Here is an 18,981-nt window from a genome sequence, read left to right as displayed (position 1 = left end):
AGTTCCTGAAGATGCACAGTCCCTGCAGTCACGTCTTTGATGACAAGGTCTCTATGAAGAGATACGCATTTCCCCAGTTTGCAGGAGATGAGCAAAGTGGTTGCAATGACTCAATCCCTCTACCTGGTGGGTGAGTCTTACTAAATTTTGTCAAATTCTTGTGGTGCTGGAACTCCCAGTTCTTACGATAAATGGGCCAGTGGCCTGTGTACTGGGATTCACACAGATTGCTGGGTGAGCCATGTCTAAACAATAACCACTCAAGGCTAATTCCTGTCCTTCACAGACCATTAAATCACTTGTAACATCACTTTTTATTTTTTAATGTAAGTTACTTCTGGATTTAGAGCTAAATTTATGTAAATTACTTCAATTTACATTGGAGAGTGTCCTAATAAATTCTTCTTTCAGTCACCCACAAAATGTTAAGTGGGTTTACATCATCAAGCTCACTCTTCGCAATGTCTTTGGAAATCTGTGTTCACTTCAACTCTGTAGCATGGGAGACTGGAGGAGTTTTAGCTCCCAGAGTAGCAAAAGCTAAATGGTGAGGATATTTATGCCAGGAGCTCTCAGTTCTTCATTTCTTTTCCTAATTGACTGGTTTAGTGAAAGCATTTTTTTTTCTTTGAAAGCGTTTTATTTTATGTCACTTACATCCCTTCCCTGTTGATTCAAAATTGTTTCCCATAATATGGGTGTAGTAAAAAGATTCCCACCAACCAAACTTCTCTGATAAGTTTGTATTTGAAGTGCTTGACGTTTCTTGCCTGGGCGCTTGATTTTCACCTCCTTGTTAATAGTGGAGAGCAATCAGGCATCTTGGCCTGCTGGGCCAGGGGTGCTGCAGGGGACCCGGGTCCCTCTGGGTAGCCAGGAGGCCTTAGCAGTTTGTGTGCCTTTTACTAGATCGTAACCAGGCCATGGTTCCTGCAAGGCAGGCTTTCTCAGTCTTGACACAATTGACAGTTTGGACGGGCTGACTCTTTGTCGTGGGAGGGCTGTCCTAGGCGTTATAGGATGTTAGCAGCATTCCTGGCCTCTACCTAGTAGATGCAGTAGCACCTCTCCAGTTGTGACAGCTGAAAGCATCTCCCTCCATTCTTGCCACATGTGCCCTGGGAGGCAAAATCTCCCTGGGTTGAGAACCTCTGCCGGACGGACTTTGCTACGGCGGTGCCGGAGCTCGTGTCTGCCCTGTGGTTTCTTCTGCTGCACCCACACCAGTCACCAGGTGACCCAACTCTACTTTTAAAGAACCTGGGGCCCGGTCTGGGATGCTCCGTCTGGATTGGATGGAGATGGGATGGACCCAAGACTGTGCGGACTCAAGCTTTTTGCCATTGTTAAGACATTTATACCCTCTCCCTGTCTCTGCCTTCTTGATAGGAGGGTGGTAACTTTGAAGATCTCTTTAGAAGGTGTTTTTTGGTTGAGATTGGGGTTCCTTTGTACAGTTTTAGATATCAAACTATGCAGCTTTTTTTTGTTGTTGATAATTTGGCAAATCAAGTAAAATTGTTCTTCAGGCTTAATTTAAAAAAATGAACTAAATCATAACATCTCTCACTGCTCTCATTTTTTGCTTATGAAAATTACATTTCCAGAAAGAAAAACAAAAGACAGTAACCTCTCTGAAGGTCATGACCATGTCTTAAAATCCTGAATTATTGCCAAAAGCCTAACATGCTTTTTGCTTGTTGAAAGTTTCTGCTGTATTCTTGTCAATGTGAGTAATCTAAACGCACTTCAAATTGAAAAACAGGAAGACCAGCCATAGGGCTCTAGACAGGGGCTTATGCCCCAAGGGACGTAAGTGCCACAACCCTGGTGATTCCCGAGGAAATAAACTGCACATTGGGTTTTTCTGGGGTATTCCTAGCACGTACAGTGTGGTTTGCAGCCTTTGATCTATACCATCTGAAGGGCTTATATTTCACAGCCGTTCCGGAACACACAGTACAGTGTTCCTGGCTATCAATTCTGAGGGAGCAAGCCATCAAACTTACACCGATTTTGGAAACACTGCTAAGATACATTTGCAAGATACATGGGTTCAAGCTCTCCCTCATCCCGTGATTCTATGTGTGAGGTTGACTATTTAGAAGCAGCCTAGAATTATGGTCAGGAAAGGTTCTTTACTTTTTGTCTGATGTAATCACCCCAGCATGATCCCAGATGACTCTTGCATTCGTGGGTAAACATCATTTGTCACTCGTAATAACAAAGTGGGAAGAGGAGAACGTTGACATACCTATAGATAATACATGCACTGTTCCTGCATGTGTCACAATTAGCTGTGTCTTGCCCAGTCCGATATGAAAGCCTACAAGATAAGAACAGGAGAGCATTACACGTGGTGGCCGCTGGCTTTTCTAGAGCACGCAGCTCCAGTCAGATTCCTTCCCAATGCCATTGCTCGTTATGGTAATAGAAATCGGTCAGCGTGTTTCCCATTGTGCTCCTGTCTCTGCATTTATTGTATACAACCAATGCAACCTCTACAGCTGATATTTAAATTAAATCTAGGATGCAAACATAAACTACTGCATGAAGTAAATAATCTGATTTTGTTCTAAGCAAAGGGAATTTGGGATGTTTCAGTGCAGCTTGATATTTATGGTGTTTAAAAGAAACTTTGATGGGAAACCGACCCCAGATCTTCTGACTTGTTTCTGCCCCACCACCCCTTGGCCTGCGAGAGGAGGGGTCTGCAGACTGGGGCCCTCAGGCGAATCCCACTCTGAGCCAGCAAGCTAAGATTGAATTTTACATTCATAAATGGTTGAAAAAGATTGAAAGAATAATAATATTTGGAACACGTGAAAACTAATGAAATTAAATTTTCAGTGTCCATAAATAAAGTTTTAAGTTTTGATTATAAAGGATAGTGAAAATTTTTACGTTAGTAGCTGTGATACCCTTGGTCTGCAAATCCCAGGATACTCACTCTCTAGCCCTGTAGAGAAAAAAATGTGCTGACCTACGTGGTAGAGTATCGTGCTGCATTGTCAATGCCTTCTGACACCGTCCCTGGCTATATTCTCTGGTGAGTTCTGTCAGCCCTATGAGACTAGACATTTTTAGGAGGAGAGGTAAGGGTGCTGATTCTCTCCCCATTAACAGAAATAACCTTAGAGTATTTTTTGGAGTATATTCTGGAAGGTTGTATAGACTTAAAGGTTTGATGAGAGGATTTTCTTGAATCTTTCTCAGCCCAGTCACCCCAAGAAGCTAGTTTTGGGGAGCTTTCATGATGTTTTTCCCACCACTTTGGCTGGCCTTCCCTCTCTGGTATTTTTAACGTGCAGACATATTTTATTCTGAATATTACTTTGTGCTAAGGGACGAACATGATAACCAGAATCTGTTAAATTAGTGGCAGAAGAAAAGCTTCCGTCTGAATTGGCTTACACATACTTTGGGGGCAAATTTACATTTGGAGAGTGACTCAGCATAATAATAGTGCTCAGAAGGTTTTCTGTCAACATGGATAGTCGATATTTTATCACCTTCCCTATGTAAACCTCTCTTGCATGCGTCATGGATTTTGAATTGAAATTAACTTTTGTTTTCCTCATTATATTTGGTGTTGCATAAACATTTGACAAAAGGATTTTCCTCTCCATGCCATGTTGTCGCACTGAGCTTTGGTGAACTCGGACTTGACCTTTGAGTTCTGTGCATTTCATTTATTAATCAAGTGACAATATTCTGTCCTAAAGTGTCACCAGTCAGTGCCCGTGGCCCGTGATATTCGAGCCAGAATTGGAATCACCCTGTGGCTGCGTTTGTGTTGACCTCTGTCCCCCATATTGGATGCCCACTTGGGGTCTTTTCCTCTCCCCTGAGCTTTGTCAGGAGGGGAGCAGGGAAGAGCTCGTGCATCACACTTTCCTCTTTTCCTTAGCCCTTTCCTCCTGATGACAAGCCCCAAGGGTACATTCCTCCTGAACCTTCCTCCCTGGCTCCAGATTTGTTGAACCCATACCAAGGGTCCTCTTGTGTTAGACATTGACCTCCATTCTCCCATGCCTTATTATATATAAAAGGCCTTTCTCCATCCCACTCATTTTACTGGTGCTCTGTCCTAAGCTCATGTCTGACCATGGTCATTTTGTATGGTGAAATAAGCATGGTATTTGAGCACATGTCCTGGCAATGACGTGTTTGCTACAGGACGTGCTGTCCCGCTGTTAGGCTGGGCTGCAGACGAGGGACTGCTCCTCTGTATGTTGCATTGGTGTGTATTAAGCACCAGCCAGGGAAGAGGATATGTAATAGTTTTCTGTATGCGCTAGTCACATTCTAAAGTTTAGGCTTTTAAAAGAAAACAGGCGAAATCAAGGGCATTTCCTAACCTTTACTTGAGGGGCACGCTTACTGGGCTCTAAGGAAAATCCGACTTCCATGCTTGCAGAACTTTCCTGCTCGAGACCTCAGGACGAATCTGCATCAGTTCTCATCGACACCAACACCCCTTCCTTGCCCAGGAGCATGGAGTTCCCAAGTGTCTCACTTACATTAGAGCCTCGAGTCCTCGAATTAATTACGCTACCTCATTTTACAGAGGAGAATATAGCAACACTTCAGGTCTGGGATCTCATTATTCTTAGACCCCAGGCTTCTGATGCTCCGTGACGCCCTGCTCAAACCTTGGGACCTGTGTTCTGCACTTTCATAATTGCCACCTTGGGATAGTCAGTGAGTCCAGCACTGACAGGACAAAGGCTTCAGGCACCTAAAACGCACAAGAGAACTCTCTTCCAGGACCTTGGGGTTCTTCAGTTATAAACTGCTCTTTTTAAAGCCCTTTCTGAACAGACTATTCTTATCACTTGGTAAAAAGCACGCATTTTTTCCCTGTTATAATCAGTAAGCAAATAATGATTAAGTGCCATTAGGTGTCAGACAGTATTCTGGCTACTGAGGAGACATTTTGGAATAAGATTTGTGTCCTTGTCCTTACAGCAGAGTGGGAGAGCCAGACGGGCAACACATGAACATATGAATGAATGAATGAATGAATGAATGGCTTTGGATACGGCTCGTTGTTAAGGAAATGTTGTACGGGTGGCTTTGGCTAACCCCTCGAGGACCCTGCGTTTGGAATGAGACCTGGATGATAATGAAAGAGCAGTTAGTCATCTCCAGATCTAGAGATGAGTTTTGCAAACAAAAGGGCCATCACTTGTGAACATCATAATGGGAATGATGTTGGCATGTTTGCAGGACAGAAAAAAGGGCCAGTGTGGCTAGAATAGCTGGAGCACGTGAGAGAGGCGGGAGGTGAGAACAGATCGTATAAAATAGGAAACTCTTTGGACATTGTTATAAATTTAATGGGAAGCCACTGTAGAGGTTTATTTATACGTGGATGACAGAATGACATGGAACCTACTTCCTCCTAACCTTTACTCTCACTCCTCCCTTTCTATCACATCATTTGCATTCAATTTCTTTTTTCTCCCTTCTTTTATAGCCCAGCCTAACTCACACAATCCTGAGATACAGGATGGTTTGGCTGATGTCTGTTGATTAGAATCAAGTGAGTCATAATATCTGCTTTATAGAGAGACATATCTGTGTGTGGTCCCGTCCCCCCTTTTTTAGCTAATTTAAATGAAAATTTGGTGGTCCGCCATATTGCCACCATTGTGAGAAGTGTTTTCAAGATCTCATTGCCACGAACTATTCTTGGGAAGACCCTTCAGGATGTTTCCATGGTTTTGTTAAGGACCTTTCTTTTTGAAAGGATTCAAATGTTTGGAGTCCAAAAAGGTAGTTCATAAAAACGGATGTCAGTGAGAGATAAATTTGTGGATAAAAGTTAAAGTGTTGTCCTTGTGTCATATGGTTAAGTCACAGGCTGCCTCCAGTAGCTATTTTTAATCAAGGTATGTCCACTACAATTTTATTAAGCATGAGGGTGTTCTTAGTAGAGGGCTTAAACTGTGTAGCCCATTGTGCTTATTGCTTTGATAATCCACCTAATTGTCCTTGGGGCTTCCAAGATGTAGGGTTTGGCTTTGCTGATGATTTTATGGTCACATTAATAATTGTGTTGCAGAATCTGAATGAATGTGTTCTCCAAATACAGACAAAACAGATAAGTCCTTTCTACAGGACAGGGCACACCAAGTGCCATTATGGAATGTCCCTGTTTTTTCCTTCTCGCTTGGAAACAAGTCATAAAACCAATACTTGGAATGATTATCTTTCTGGATTGCCATTGCCAAAAAGAGAAGCAATCCAAAAAACTCTGAACTGCTGGAGCAGATGCTTCTCCAGTGACAGTAGGGCTAGAGGTCTTTTGTGATTAGAAGTTTGGAGAAGAGAGAGCTTAGATTATGGATGTCAAAGCCATAGAGGGAGAACATCTTGATCAAAAATTATAAATTTTCTGTCTTACACATTAATTGCTACCTTTACAAAACTCTCTTTTTTGTTTTGAGGAACCTATACCTTATATAGGTTTATAACCCCACGCCTGTCACAATGCCTGGTACACGCTGGGTGTTTGGTTAATATTAATTTATTAATGAAATAATACAGTCAGTCTCTGTGTTCTCATATTGAAGTCCAGTAACAGACAAATCTAATGAAAAAAATTCTGAGTGCAAAAAGCATATGAAAAGTATAAATTATGAAAAGTTCTGGTTCTCACTTTCTAGTGTAAACCTCTTTGGATCCCAGTGATAGGCATGCTCACTGCAAACATGGATTTTTTAATGCACTGATCTTTGCAGCACTTGCTATTTATCATCTCACTACAGTTAGTTGCCATTTGTCAATGTTCTGGACTCAACAGCGTATATTACTTTGGTGGGGGGGAGGTGGGGGAGTGGAAAGCATAACATTCAGCACCAAGGACAGCGCCAAGAGTCCAAGGTGCCGTTTTTCCTGTTCTATTGACCCTCTTGACTCCCATCCCTTCAGATCACCCTTCTAACCCAGGGACCATTTCTGGGATCCTGACCTTCTCCTTCCTTGATGCCCTTTGGACACTCATTGGTCAGGGTGGGCTTTATTGAAACGTGAAGGAGACTAGACTTCAGTTATTAAATTAATGGGGATGTAAAGAGAATGGACTTTGTGGAAAGCACATGGAGGGATTGTCGTTCTTGATTTGTTAAAGCAGAAGGTTTTGCTCAAGCTAATTTTACAAGGTAGTTTTGGTGGAGTCCAGTTTGAGAGTCATTTCCACTTCCGCTTTGTAGTGAAACAGATTTCTTCCGAAGACCTTGCTGTACTTTAAAGAAAGTAAAATGAGGGTCCTTTATAGAAGACAGCATGGAGCTCTAGTTGGGGCACCCCATTCAAAGAACACATCAGACCCTCCTTTCTTAACGGCCTAGAATTTTCAAGTTTAACTCAGAATGTGGTTCACCAGTTTCTCTAGCTACCTTTGGCTTCTGAGGGCATCTGCTCCAATTCTTTAGTTGTCATTATCAAAAATTCCTGAAGGTAAAAATATACTTTTGTCCACTTGTATGAAATAGACAGCATTGGTGACAATTTTGGGTCTGCAAGTCTTCAGTTAGTCCCGTTGCAGATCAGCAACAAAAGAGGCAATGAGGAATGGGATTTAAAAAACAGAAACAAAGAAGGGAAGGCCAAGGGCAGAGCTGGTGTGGCGGTTTTTGTCACAAAGCCTTAGGAATGATCAACGAAGGAGCATGTCTGCCAGCTTCAGTCTGAGCTGGACCACAGGTGTGTCCTGGGAGGCAGGGATGGAGAGCCGGGGACAGGGGGAACAGACGGCATCTGCTTTTTCATGAACGCATCACAGGGAGATCTAAGATAGCAGGGCCCTGGGTGGTAGGAGAGGGTGCTGCAAAATGTCACAGAAAGGTCACTGGAAGCTTTCTTCCGGGCTCCATGTCCAAGTGGCTCAGTGTCTCTGAGACCTTGAAGATGGGGCCTGAGAGTGGAGACTGATAATTCTGTGTCTCCACTCCAGCCCCAGCAGAGAAAAACTGTTTGGTGGAAAGGTCAGGAAAGGGAAAAAAATGTCTCGTAACTGTGCCTGCTCTCAAAAGCAAAGTCTGACAAAGTTATAAGCAGCTCAGAGAGAAGCGTGGTTGGCAAGTGGCAGTAATTCTATGGTATTGAATTGTAATCACTGGTACTGGATTACTGGATGGGCTTTAACGTGCTGTTTCTCCTGCCACATCTCACAACACTGTTTTCGCCAGAAGATCTTAAATCGCCCATGGAAAAATCTCTTCTCACATTCCCCGGGGAACTGTGGATGGAGTGTTTGGTTTTAGATTTCAGAAAAGCATTCTCCTCTCAACCAGCATCACCAGTGTGTAAGCATGCACCTGGAGGGGCCCCTCCTCCACTTCCACTTTGGGACATAGAGCAGGGCGCACGGCACAGGACACACAGCGCAAGTGACCCCAATTGCTAATTTGTGGGTCTTTTAAATGACATGGTGATTTTCAGCAAGTTTTAGAGCTCTTAGCATGGAAGCGAAAGACGTGTTTGGGTAATGTTAAAATCAGGGCGTGATCCTTGAATTCGGGTCTTCAAAACACTGGTTACGTAGGGTCTTGAGTCACTTGGAATGAACTCAAAGGTACGTGTTAGGTCCTCTGCTCAGACATGGTTTGCTGCAGCGAGGAACACGGCACGGTCTCTGCTCTCAGTGATCATTTTATGCCCTTGTTTAATTTATTCTCCTAATTTTGATCTCTCGTGTTCTTTCAGCCTTCTCACTTCATCTTCTCACTTTTTTTTTTTTTTCCATCCGCATTCTAGGCCAGGTTTGTGCTCCAGCTGTGCCTTCTTGATAACTGAGCCATCATTTATGTCAGCATCTTAAAGCGCTTTTCAACTTAATAGTCTCAAAGTGACGTTAATTAGAGGCATAAAGTGATACCACTACTTTTGTTGGGGGAAATTAAATTTCAAAAATAGTCAAACTCAGCTGTTTTCAGTGACCATCTCCTATGTTTTAAGCCCACCTCTGGCAGTAGTTTTGGCTTGTTCCTAAGTCTAATTTCTCACTAGGAATTTGCCAGATTATGCCCTGAACTGTAGTTTAGTTCCTATATCAGCTGTTTAGTGGCTAAAGTGAATGTAGACTTTCCCCATATAACCATGGAAACTCAACTATATCTGTTTTATTAACTTGAGCTATTAAATGCCAGGATTTGGGGGACATCCAATTTAAGTTTATTTAAAAAATATGACGTCAATTTTCTTAACAAATGCCAAGAACACCCATTGGTCAGTAAAAGGCAGTACTGGCTTTCACTGGTGATGGTCTGACCAGGTCCCTTTTTCCCAGTAGCTGAGGGGAGCCGTTCTGTAGCCAGTGGCAGACTTGCTATGTTAGGCTGAGCAATTCTTTGTTCATTAGTGGCCTGGAATCCCCAAGCTGACAAAGCAGTGTGTTTGTTTTAAAAACTGAGGTTGCGGTTTGAAGAACACAGACTAACACTGACCCCAGATCTTTTCACCACCCCTGCTTTCCCCTGCCTTAGGGATGTCTAAGTGGGCTGGTTGTTGTGAAGCCTTGTTAGAATTCGGCACCGTCACTGGCTCTTCAGGTGCCCTTTGGCCAGCTCTCAATGACTTTCCTCCACCAGCACTCCCAGCATTTGGTATCGTCATGGCGTGCTTTGCCTTCTTCTTTGTTTGCCCAGCCAACATCTGGCTTGCTGGGCACAGGAGAGGTGGAAAGGCTTTGGATGCATGGAATGATGAATGAAAGAGCAAATGAAAGATAAAGTTATTTGGGAAGGTAACTTTGTCTCAGTCGATCTATGAGGGTTGGTTTGATCTCTGTTTCAGTGGAATTTGGCAGCTCTTGACATTTAAAGAAAGCTTTAAAAGACTGACTTCCATGTTTTCTGTTTATTACCCTGAATGTGCTAGAGCAGTGCCTGCACTAGTTTCTTGGTTATAATCACTGCATTGTTTGTATTTAGAGAATTTTAGCCAGCAATCATTTATTCTAGGACCCTGGTTTCTCTCTTCTCCTCTTCTTTTGCCTGTAGATGTGAGGTCAGGCAGTAAGGCCATTCTCATTAACTACTGGTTTCCTCTGTTTTTAGTTTTGTCTTCTGGACTTCTTTTTGGAGGAAAGGGCTCTCATTGAGATTGAAGGACATCGAATACTTCTTTCCACACACACTCATGCGATCCTCCTGAATTTGAATGTGTATGTTCCACATGTCGCTTGCATAAAATAAGAGTTGTTCTGGTTAGAACCTTTAAGGGAGGTCCATTTTTGGAGTCCTGTGTTAGAAGAAATAATCACTCTACGAACTTGACTGTTAGATTTCACAGCATTCTCTGTTGAGTCTCAATACAGCTGAAAAAACTTGAGGGCTAGCCTGGGAACTCCAACACCATGTATGATTTTGGCTTGTTGGAAATTGTGCAGAGGTCCAAACAAATTACTTAGAAGTGATGTTTTGGAGCACAGCCCAATCATAGCTTGAGCTGGATCTTTCCTCTTCGCATTAGTCTTACCCTTACTTAATTTCTTCCACCAGAGGGTGGGTGAAGTTCTCAAAATGGTACACGTATCATTCTCCCAGAGCCAAGAATTGAGATGTGGACCCTTGAAGAATGAGCTCTCTATGTAACCCCGTGTGAGCTTATTAAACACATCAGGATGATTTTCAGTAATCCTAGTTATTTCTGTGTAGTGTTCTGATTTTAGACTTTCACGCACTTTGCTATAAATTAGCCAAAGTAACCAACTGGCTTTCACCGTGTTTGCGTGTTCAGTTCATGGGATGGTTCTTGTTCGCCAGCTTTGTGCGTGGCCCTTTGCTGGGGAGCAGTTGCTTGGATGAGTAAAACACAGACCTTCCCCTCATGACTCTTAAAATCTAGAAGACATCTGTTTCCAAGATGAAGGAATTGCTTCTAAGTTAACGGAGTAAGTTGTGTAACTTCAAAAAGTAGCACTCCTTCCGTGGGGCAGTTTCTGTGCTCATTCACACCAACATCCTTGGTCCGGACCAGCTCCTCTGTTCCCTCATAGGCTGCCCAGCATGGCTTCTGGCAAATTCCCAGCACCCTGTTGTGGCTCTTTTCCAGATCATTCCACAGTGAATGCTGATGATGTCCAGTAGAGGTGTCTTTCTCCTGTGTGGCTGACAGCATATTGGTGGCCGTGGACACGGCTTCAGCCATCCTCCCAATCCCAGCACGTAGTTTGGTACCTTCTGGAGAGCAGGGCTGGAGCTGTGCTTCGTAAACTCCGGCTTCTGTCGTGACTGATAGAAAGTCAGTACCCTACCTCTCTTCTCTGCTTTAAACTTACCACCATGGAACATGCCATAAATTTGAGTTATGATTTTGCTTTTTAGTCTGTCTCTCCTACTAGAATGTCAGCACCCCGAGGGCAGAGATTTTGTCTGTTTATTCCCTGATGGATGTTTAGTGCTCACTTTGGGGTCTGAAGTGTAGCGAGTACTCAAGAAACATTTTTGAATAATGAGCGAGTGAATGAATGAGTGAATGAATGAATGAAGAATCTGCCTGAGTGTTCTGCTGGATTAACTGATACCCACCCACAGGGTGGTCAGTTCTGTGACGTTCCCAGTTGGATCAGGTGAAAACATCTGTCTAAAAGTATTACCCTGATACCATCTTAAATTTCCCCACACAAGTGGGAAAGGTCAGTCATCCTCTGCTTCCCACACCCAGTTATTAAAATAAATGGCTTAGTCTGCACCTAAACCAGCTCCCCTCCTCACCCCAGGAAATGTCATTTCTTTATCCCAGAAGGAATCGTGGTGAACACGTTTCAGTGGCAAACACCATATATCATGAACTCGGTGGCTTTCTTCAGACACTGTTGACAAATTAACTTTTATTAGCCCAGCCCCCCAACAAATGCAGTGACTCTATTATTCTGGGGAGGCTCTGGCTGTGAGGGAAGCTTTTAATGCTTGTTTTCATTACAGAGAATTAAAGGGAAACTGTAATGGTGGTGAGTGGCGCAGCATGGCCGCCAGCATGGGGGGTCAAGGCCATGCAGCGTCTCGTCCCCTGGGGCGGGGGGTGGGGGTGGGGGTTTGGCAGGAGCTGCCTGCCTCTCCTCCAGCATGGCGTCTCATTGTCTCTGCCTCTCCTCTCGCTGGGCCCTGCCCCAGCTCTCTGCTTCCTTGCCTTTACACAGAGCCATGCATGATGAAGAAGAGGGAATGTCTTCCTATTATTGCATAGTCATTATTACTCCTATCAGAAATACGTTGAGACTTGAACAGACACGGAGATGAATGCTATTATTAGGGCAGGACATTTTCTTTAGTGTTTTCTAATCCTATTTTCATACTATAAAATCATAATACGTAAAAATCGGGGCAGATATTAATTATTATTTGGCATGTAGAACTGCCCAGTTACATTACAAATAGGGCAGAGCTTCCAGTTTCTTTCATATATTCCTGAAATCAAGGAGATGCTAAGTTGCAAAATAATGACAATAATGACAAAAAAGTCACTGGCCCCAGAGGGCACCAGGAGTAGCTATTAATAAAGGAAACAACTTTTTAGGGCTGAGCTGAAGCTGAGTTGATTAACTTGTTTCCTGAAGGAGAGATGAAGCTAAAGCTATAGTTTATTGAAAATTAATGAAAGTGAGTTTTGGTGGCATTGCTACCAAACTAGAAGGAAAATAGGAATGTGAGTATACTGTATGAAAACAAATTTTCTTTCTGGGCTGCCATTTTCTTCAGCTGTAGTATTGTCACTTACTATCTTACAGAGGTTTTAATTTGAAAGCATTAATGATGTGCGTTGGGCAGTGGTTCCGATGGTAAATAACCACAGAGCTTTTATCTTTGATGTATAATTTCTTTTGATGTATTTTTTTTAGAGCACGTTAGTTCACAATTTTAAATCAGACTTCCTCGCCGTGAAGCTTCTGTGCTTTGTTTCAGAAGCTTGACATTGCACTCGGTTTTTAAACAAATGCTTCAGAGCTCTTGTAGCTGAAGATTAAAATCTTCAAATTTTGGTGTCAGCAAGTATAAAATTCTTGATGTCCAATTATGAGACTTCTATCTGGAGAGCTAGTCTAGTGCTGTAACCAATGAGATACTGACAAAAAAATCTGACTCCATTTTGGGTCAAAATAGGCCCATTTTTAGACCTTATTTACCTAGAGGAACTCATTTTTCATAATTGTCCGTTCAGATCTGGCTTTTAAAACACAAGTTTGCTTGTTTTTATGGTGCATTAAAAACTTTGCTTCAACGTTTGCTCACATGAATGTGGACAGAAATTTGATTAAGGTAGAGCTCGGGTGGCACTTGGTGGTCACTGGACGAGCCACTTAGGTGACAGGCGGTACGTGAAAGCTTTGAAGTGGTTTCCCTGGGAAGGTTGCTCATGGATGGCTGCTGGTCCCTGGACTTCCATATCAACGGCTTTGATTTTTCTGAAACTACCCCACAGAGGGGATTCCTCTTACTGATTAGGAATCCTTAAAAACATACTTTATTACCAGGATCCCTTCCAAGGTGCTTTCTGCTCCCTCCAGCGTTAAAAGTGTGCTTTCTCCAGAACATAAATTCACGTGGACCTTACCAGGTCTGGGTGTAGGAGCCTCTTGATCCCTTCAAGTAAAAGGAAGAACCCAGAATCGGCAGGAGCAACAAGAATGTCTGCTTTTCAAATCTGTGCAGACAGCCAGGTTTCCCATTTTCAGAGGAGGCAGAGGATGCTGCCGGGGCCTGATGGGTCTAGATGTGAGCTTTGTCTTTACTATTTCTCACCAGTCTTGACCTTGGGGATGTTACTTAATATATCCAAGCTTTAGTTTCCTGGTGGAAGCAATTCCTACATTACAGTGTTATTTTGGGGATTAAATGAGACAATGCAGAATGGCCACCATATTGTAGGTGCTCAGAATGGATGAGCTTCGTTGGTGCTCTGCCCAGAGACACACATTTCACCGGAACGCTCCCCCAGAGCCAATGGGAAATAGAGCTCAAACCATTTTTGCGTAGCTTAGCAGAAATTGCATGGGGTTTAAAAAAAAAAAAGTATTTGGAAAGTAGAACTTGCATTTCATTTCTCTCTTTTTTTAAATCTGAGTTTTCTGGGACACAAATCCATAAATTCCATAAACGTTCATGTCATGCCTTGAATTGCTCATTTTATCTACGATTGGGGTGTCTGAATTGCTCAGTAGTGAGGCTTTTATTCACCTACCAACTTAAAAGGCTAGGGAGGTATTTGAAATCTCTTTTGGCATTCTGCACAGGAAGATTATTTAAATTACATTTTCAAGTATGTGTGATACCTACATGAAGCCCAAAGCAAGAATTGGAACCCGTTTTATATTCTCATAAATATATGTGCTTCATTTTTCATATTAAGGACAGAAAGGCTTATTATTGCTTAAAAACTTAAAAATAGTACTTACAACATTATATAAATTTAAGCTATAGGAAAGACTCAGTGCAGCCCTGTGTATTAAATGAAGAAAATGCTAGAAGAGAATATCATGTGTGCTTCTATTTCAAAATCATAAAACACGGTAACTTATACTTGGACTTTAGAACTTGAATATTTTATCACAAATATATAAAAGCCATTAGTTATAAAAGAAAAAGAAAAAAAAGGGGAGTTTCCCTGAAGACTATTCAAAGGATTGCAAGCTAGAAGGACAGAGGCCAGTTCCAGCATGTGTAGCAGTGGAAGAGAAGGGATGGCTGAAGCATCAGGAGGAGAAAGAAAACCTAATAGTGGGACCACTATGTGCATTTATTAACCGACATCCGTAGAAAGGGCTGTGTTGCTTTCTCCCTCTCTCTCTCAACTTCCGTATGTATTTACAGCAGTGGCTGAAATTATGAAGTTCTTGGACATCTCTGGAGGACTGGTTCTTAGAAAGGACCCTTGAGGTCCCTTGTCTCGTGTGGACTGTCCTCCTTTCATGTGGGAGCGTGGGGCTCAGAGGGGCGAGGGTAGGAGGAGCTGGGAACAAAACCACGTTTCCTGACTCCACATCAGCTGCCTTGGCCGTAACACCAAATAACCTTGCCCTGTACATTTCTCTGAAAACAAGTACAAAGCTTGATGCCTCCATTCTGTAATCCTCAGCCCCTCCTAATCCTTGGAAATAAACCTGCCTTTTGGGTAAAGCAAGAACATCTCTGTGCAGGTGTTCACGCCTGCACCCTTGCATCACCTCCCTGCATTTTAGCACCTGGAAGGCTGCTTCTCAGTAACAAAGTAACTTGAAAGGAGTGAGAGCCTGGTCCTCGGTATTTTATTTAATCTCCCAGGGAAGCCCAGGAGGGGCGGGTGTTCTTCGGTCTCTTTCACAGAGTCAGAAGCCTCTGGAGAAAGGCACTGGAGAGGTTAATAACCATCCCCAAGCACATGTAGGACAGGGAGGGACGGGGCAAAGTGGCCAGCTCAGGACCAGTTGGCTGCAGAGCCCCGGTCATTCTCGGAAAATGGAAAAACCACGTGAACAGGAGGGAACCTCAGTCCGCTGGCTGGCATGTTTTAAAATGTTTTGGGTTGCAACAAATGGGCAGAGACACCAAAACTGATTTCTCAAGAACATTAGAGAATGAAGTGCTGACATTTCCATCCCGTTCAAATAGGGAGCGTGAGGGGACAGGGGTGCAGCTGGCAGGAGGAGAACCTTTTTGTTTCTGAGCTTGATGCTGTGTGCTGCTCTCCCTTTTCGGCTCACACACCCTCTTTTCTGTGATGCGTTGTCGGGCCAGACACCTGGGAAGGCAGTGCTCACATTCCAGAGACATCCGCCAGGATGCCTGTCAAGACCTCAGAAGCACCCACCTTCCCTCTTTGACATCTGGCCATTCCAGCTAACCAGGTGGAAAACTTTGATCTCAATTAATTGGGTGGGTTTGGGCAAGAGTAACCCAGTCTCCTTCTAGAGGGTGCACAGCCGACCTGAGATGGGTTTGCCTAACTGTGCCTGGCTTCCCCCTGGGCTCTGGGTGGGAGGCTGCACGCCTCCTGCGGGGACCTCCGTGACTCCGGGCTACTCCCTGCCTGCTGCAGTGACGCTTGATTTTCCTGTGGGTTCTTTCTGCTCTGTGACTTAAACAAATTAAATTGTCCCTTTATGCTTCCTCTGTAATTGCGATGCAGTATTTATTCTGTTTGGGCATGGATAATTAGAGAAAATTTGGAGAGATTTCTCATCCCCTGACAGGTCCCTCTGAAGAGTGCCTGATGCTGAATGATCTGTCAATATAAGGACATAAGGTAAAGCAAGTATGTAATTTCTGTCCATCCAGCGTTAATATCTAGGTGAAAGCAAGTCACATCATATAAATAGGTGTTGTGATGACCTCTTACTGCTGCTGGTGGGAGAGTGAGACCTTTTCCACATCATGTCTGTATATGCATGTAAATTACAGGTTTGTGTATAATACACACATACACGCACATGCACACTTCCCCAGCAGAATCCTGAAGGTTTGATGGGCTGATAAACAGTTAAGGGTACGCTTGTACAGACAGAGTGTCAGTGACCTGAGAAGTCTTCAGAGGAGGGCCTGAGTTCTTTGACTTGTACCCTCCCCCCTCCACCTTGCCTGACACAGTGTGCAACACCTAGGAGACTCCTGGTAGAAGCCTTTTGAACCTGTGAATGAACAATACACTCGTCTGTGGAGCAGTCAAATCTGGGATTGCCCTGCGCCCATATTGTGACCTGGTTTCAGGTCGAGGAACTATGGTTACTACACTTACGAGACCATGTCGCAGGAGCTGGCAAACTGGCCCAAGTCTGGCTAGCGCCTGTTTTTGTGAAGTTTCATAGGACCATGGCAATACTCATTCGTACGTGTGTCGTGCATGACTGTTTATGATGTAGTGGCAGATCTGAACCACTTGAACAGAGACTGCACGGCCCTCAAAGCCTAAAATAGTTACTATCTGGCCCTTTGCAGAAAAAGTTTGCTGACATCTGCTACATTGGAAGCTGATCCTGAGGTCTTTCAGTAAAAATAGATCCTGCAGGCCTAGGTCCTTATTTCTAAATGTACGTACCACCCACACAGGCCCTCACCCATTCTGTGGCTGCCTCTTTTGTCAGTGATTAAAAGGAAAAACGAAGTTGAGCAAACGTGACTACAGGATTCCACACTGGGTTTGTCTTAACTCGTGGCCGTCCCCAGACCTTTATTCCTATCGCCTTCGCCTGCAGAGCCACTGAGAGTGTGCCCTCAAAGGGCCCCTGATCTCAGGGCGATTCCCTTGGCTAGTTCTTCCCTTTCCTGTCACTGTGTGACTTGGACTCGGGAGAACGGGACATCCCCCCGTGGAGAGACCCGCTTCTCAGTGAGGTTGAATAGGACCCCATGACGGGGAGATTGAATCACCGGATTTATAACCCTCACTGCAAGCTACCAGGCTCCTTGGGCTGGTTGGTTACTTAGGATTTTCGTCTCTTATGTGATGGCCTCACATTTGCTCTGACTCAGTACAGAGCCCCCAGAGCTTCATGATTTCGCTTCTGCCTGCTGGTCATATTTAAGGGCCAGGAGTGGCCTGGGTTTGGTTGCTCCTCCCTCCTCCCCACACACCCAAGCCTGCAGGTAACACTTGGCTGGTGCTGGGAGAGACCCGACCAGTGAAAGAACCTATCTCACTCTGGGCAATGGCAGGTCCTGCCCTCTCGCTTAATGGGTGGAGTAAAGCTTCTCATGGCATCTGTAGGTCTTCTCTGAAGAACTGATGATCATTGGGTTGTCATCAGCTAGTGAACCCCTCAAGACACCACACGTGTGGGGCTGCCAGCATCTTAGAAGTAAGCAGCCGTCTCCCTGCCGAGGTGGCCGGTGAGGGTGCAGCACCTGAGCTGAGTTCTGCAGCCCCACAGCCTTGGGTCGGAGGGTCACCTGCCCAGCAACCCACAGCTGCTCTGGGGAATTACGACAGTTAAAAGAATTGGTTGGGTTTCTAAACTCAGTGCCCCGTTTGCCTGGTCTCAGCCTTCAGCGATTACATTTGTGGCTCATTTAGATACCCTGTGTGACCCTGAACTTCCTGGGCAGAGACAAGAATAACGCTGAGAGCTTTGAAATAAGCAGGATCATTCTTGGCATTCACGCAAACAGAGGGATCAAAGGCTGCCTGGACTGTATAAAGTGAGAGGTTTTAGTGAATTGCCCAGACATTTTACAAGGGACTAAGAATAAGAAGGCATGTTCCTGAACACTTTGTGCACATCCACTCGCTTACAGAATGCATCCCGCTGAAATGCTCATATTAGGATAGGTCCTCTCTCAGTGCCCGCTGTGTGTTGGTTATTGCTGAGACCTTTGTGGACACCATTGTTAAGCTTCTAGCATCCCTGTTTAATAGAAGATGAAACTGAAGCTCGCTGAGATTAAGTAACTTGCCTAAACTGAAAACTTTCTCTGCTGAGGCCTTTCGGAAATCTATATAAGCAAACGAGAGTAAAGAAAGAGTCTCTTCTGAAAAATAATTTGGAAGCTACTGAAAATGGTCCTGGTTGGTGATACAGAAATTTCTACGCACAGAGTAAGAACTATTGCAAGAACTTGCCTGGCAAACTTGGTAATGGATAAACAAACTCAACAATGAAAAGAAGTTCTATTCAAGTTATACATTCAGTATAATTGGCCCATGGCCATGCTAGCCAAGTTCAACGAGCATGGTCTTCCTTTGGTCTGTGCTAACATCACCCACAAGAGCAAGCCCGAGGCCTCGCCAGGCCTGGCTCAAGCCTGCAGTGCATTGGGGATCTGGGGGCAAAATGTATCACTTGGTTTCAAAGCTGTGAGCTCTTAGATTGATTTCTAAGTCAAGAGCACACAGAATTCCTTCCCTCACTGAGACTCCTCTTACTGAAGGTAAATTTCTATACAAAGGCCCTTGCAAGCTAATTTGGGGGTGAAGGGCGAGGAGAGAAATGGATTGTACCCAGGTTCTGAGCATTCTTCACAGGTGATGACGTGGAGTGTTTTCCAATGTTTTAATGTGGTC

The 18,981-nt window shown here is 44.0% G+C and overlaps 2 protein-coding genes across 3 annotated transcripts in view; one reads left to right on the top strand and one right to left on the bottom strand.

Moving 5' to 3' along the window:
• Positions 1-18,981, top strand: part of DOCK1 (dedicator of cytokinesis 1) — a 532,415-nt gene that overhangs the window by 226,544 nt on the left and 286,890 nt on the right. The gene's annotated exons all lie outside the window — the stretch shown is intronic.
• The window catches only part of INSYN2A (inhibitory synaptic factor 2A), a 57,704-nt gene that overhangs the window by 13,626 nt on the left and 25,097 nt on the right, over positions 1-18,981 (bottom strand). The window contains exon 3 of the mRNA XM_057531555.1: positions 2,255-2,326. Within this exon, the coding sequence (XP_057387538.1) occupies positions 2,255-2,326 (72 nt within the window). The remainder of the gene's footprint in view (positions 1-2,254; positions 2,327-18,981) is intronic.

Source organism: Balaenoptera acutorostrata, chromosome 16 (genome assembly GCF_949987535.1).
Source record: "Balaenoptera acutorostrata chromosome 16, mBalAcu1.1, whole genome shotgun sequence".
In the NCBI taxonomy this organism is placed as follows: Eukaryota; Metazoa; Chordata; class Mammalia; order Artiodactyla; family Balaenopteridae; genus Balaenoptera; species Balaenoptera acutorostrata.
This window is presented reverse-complemented; position numbering and strand designations above follow the sequence as displayed.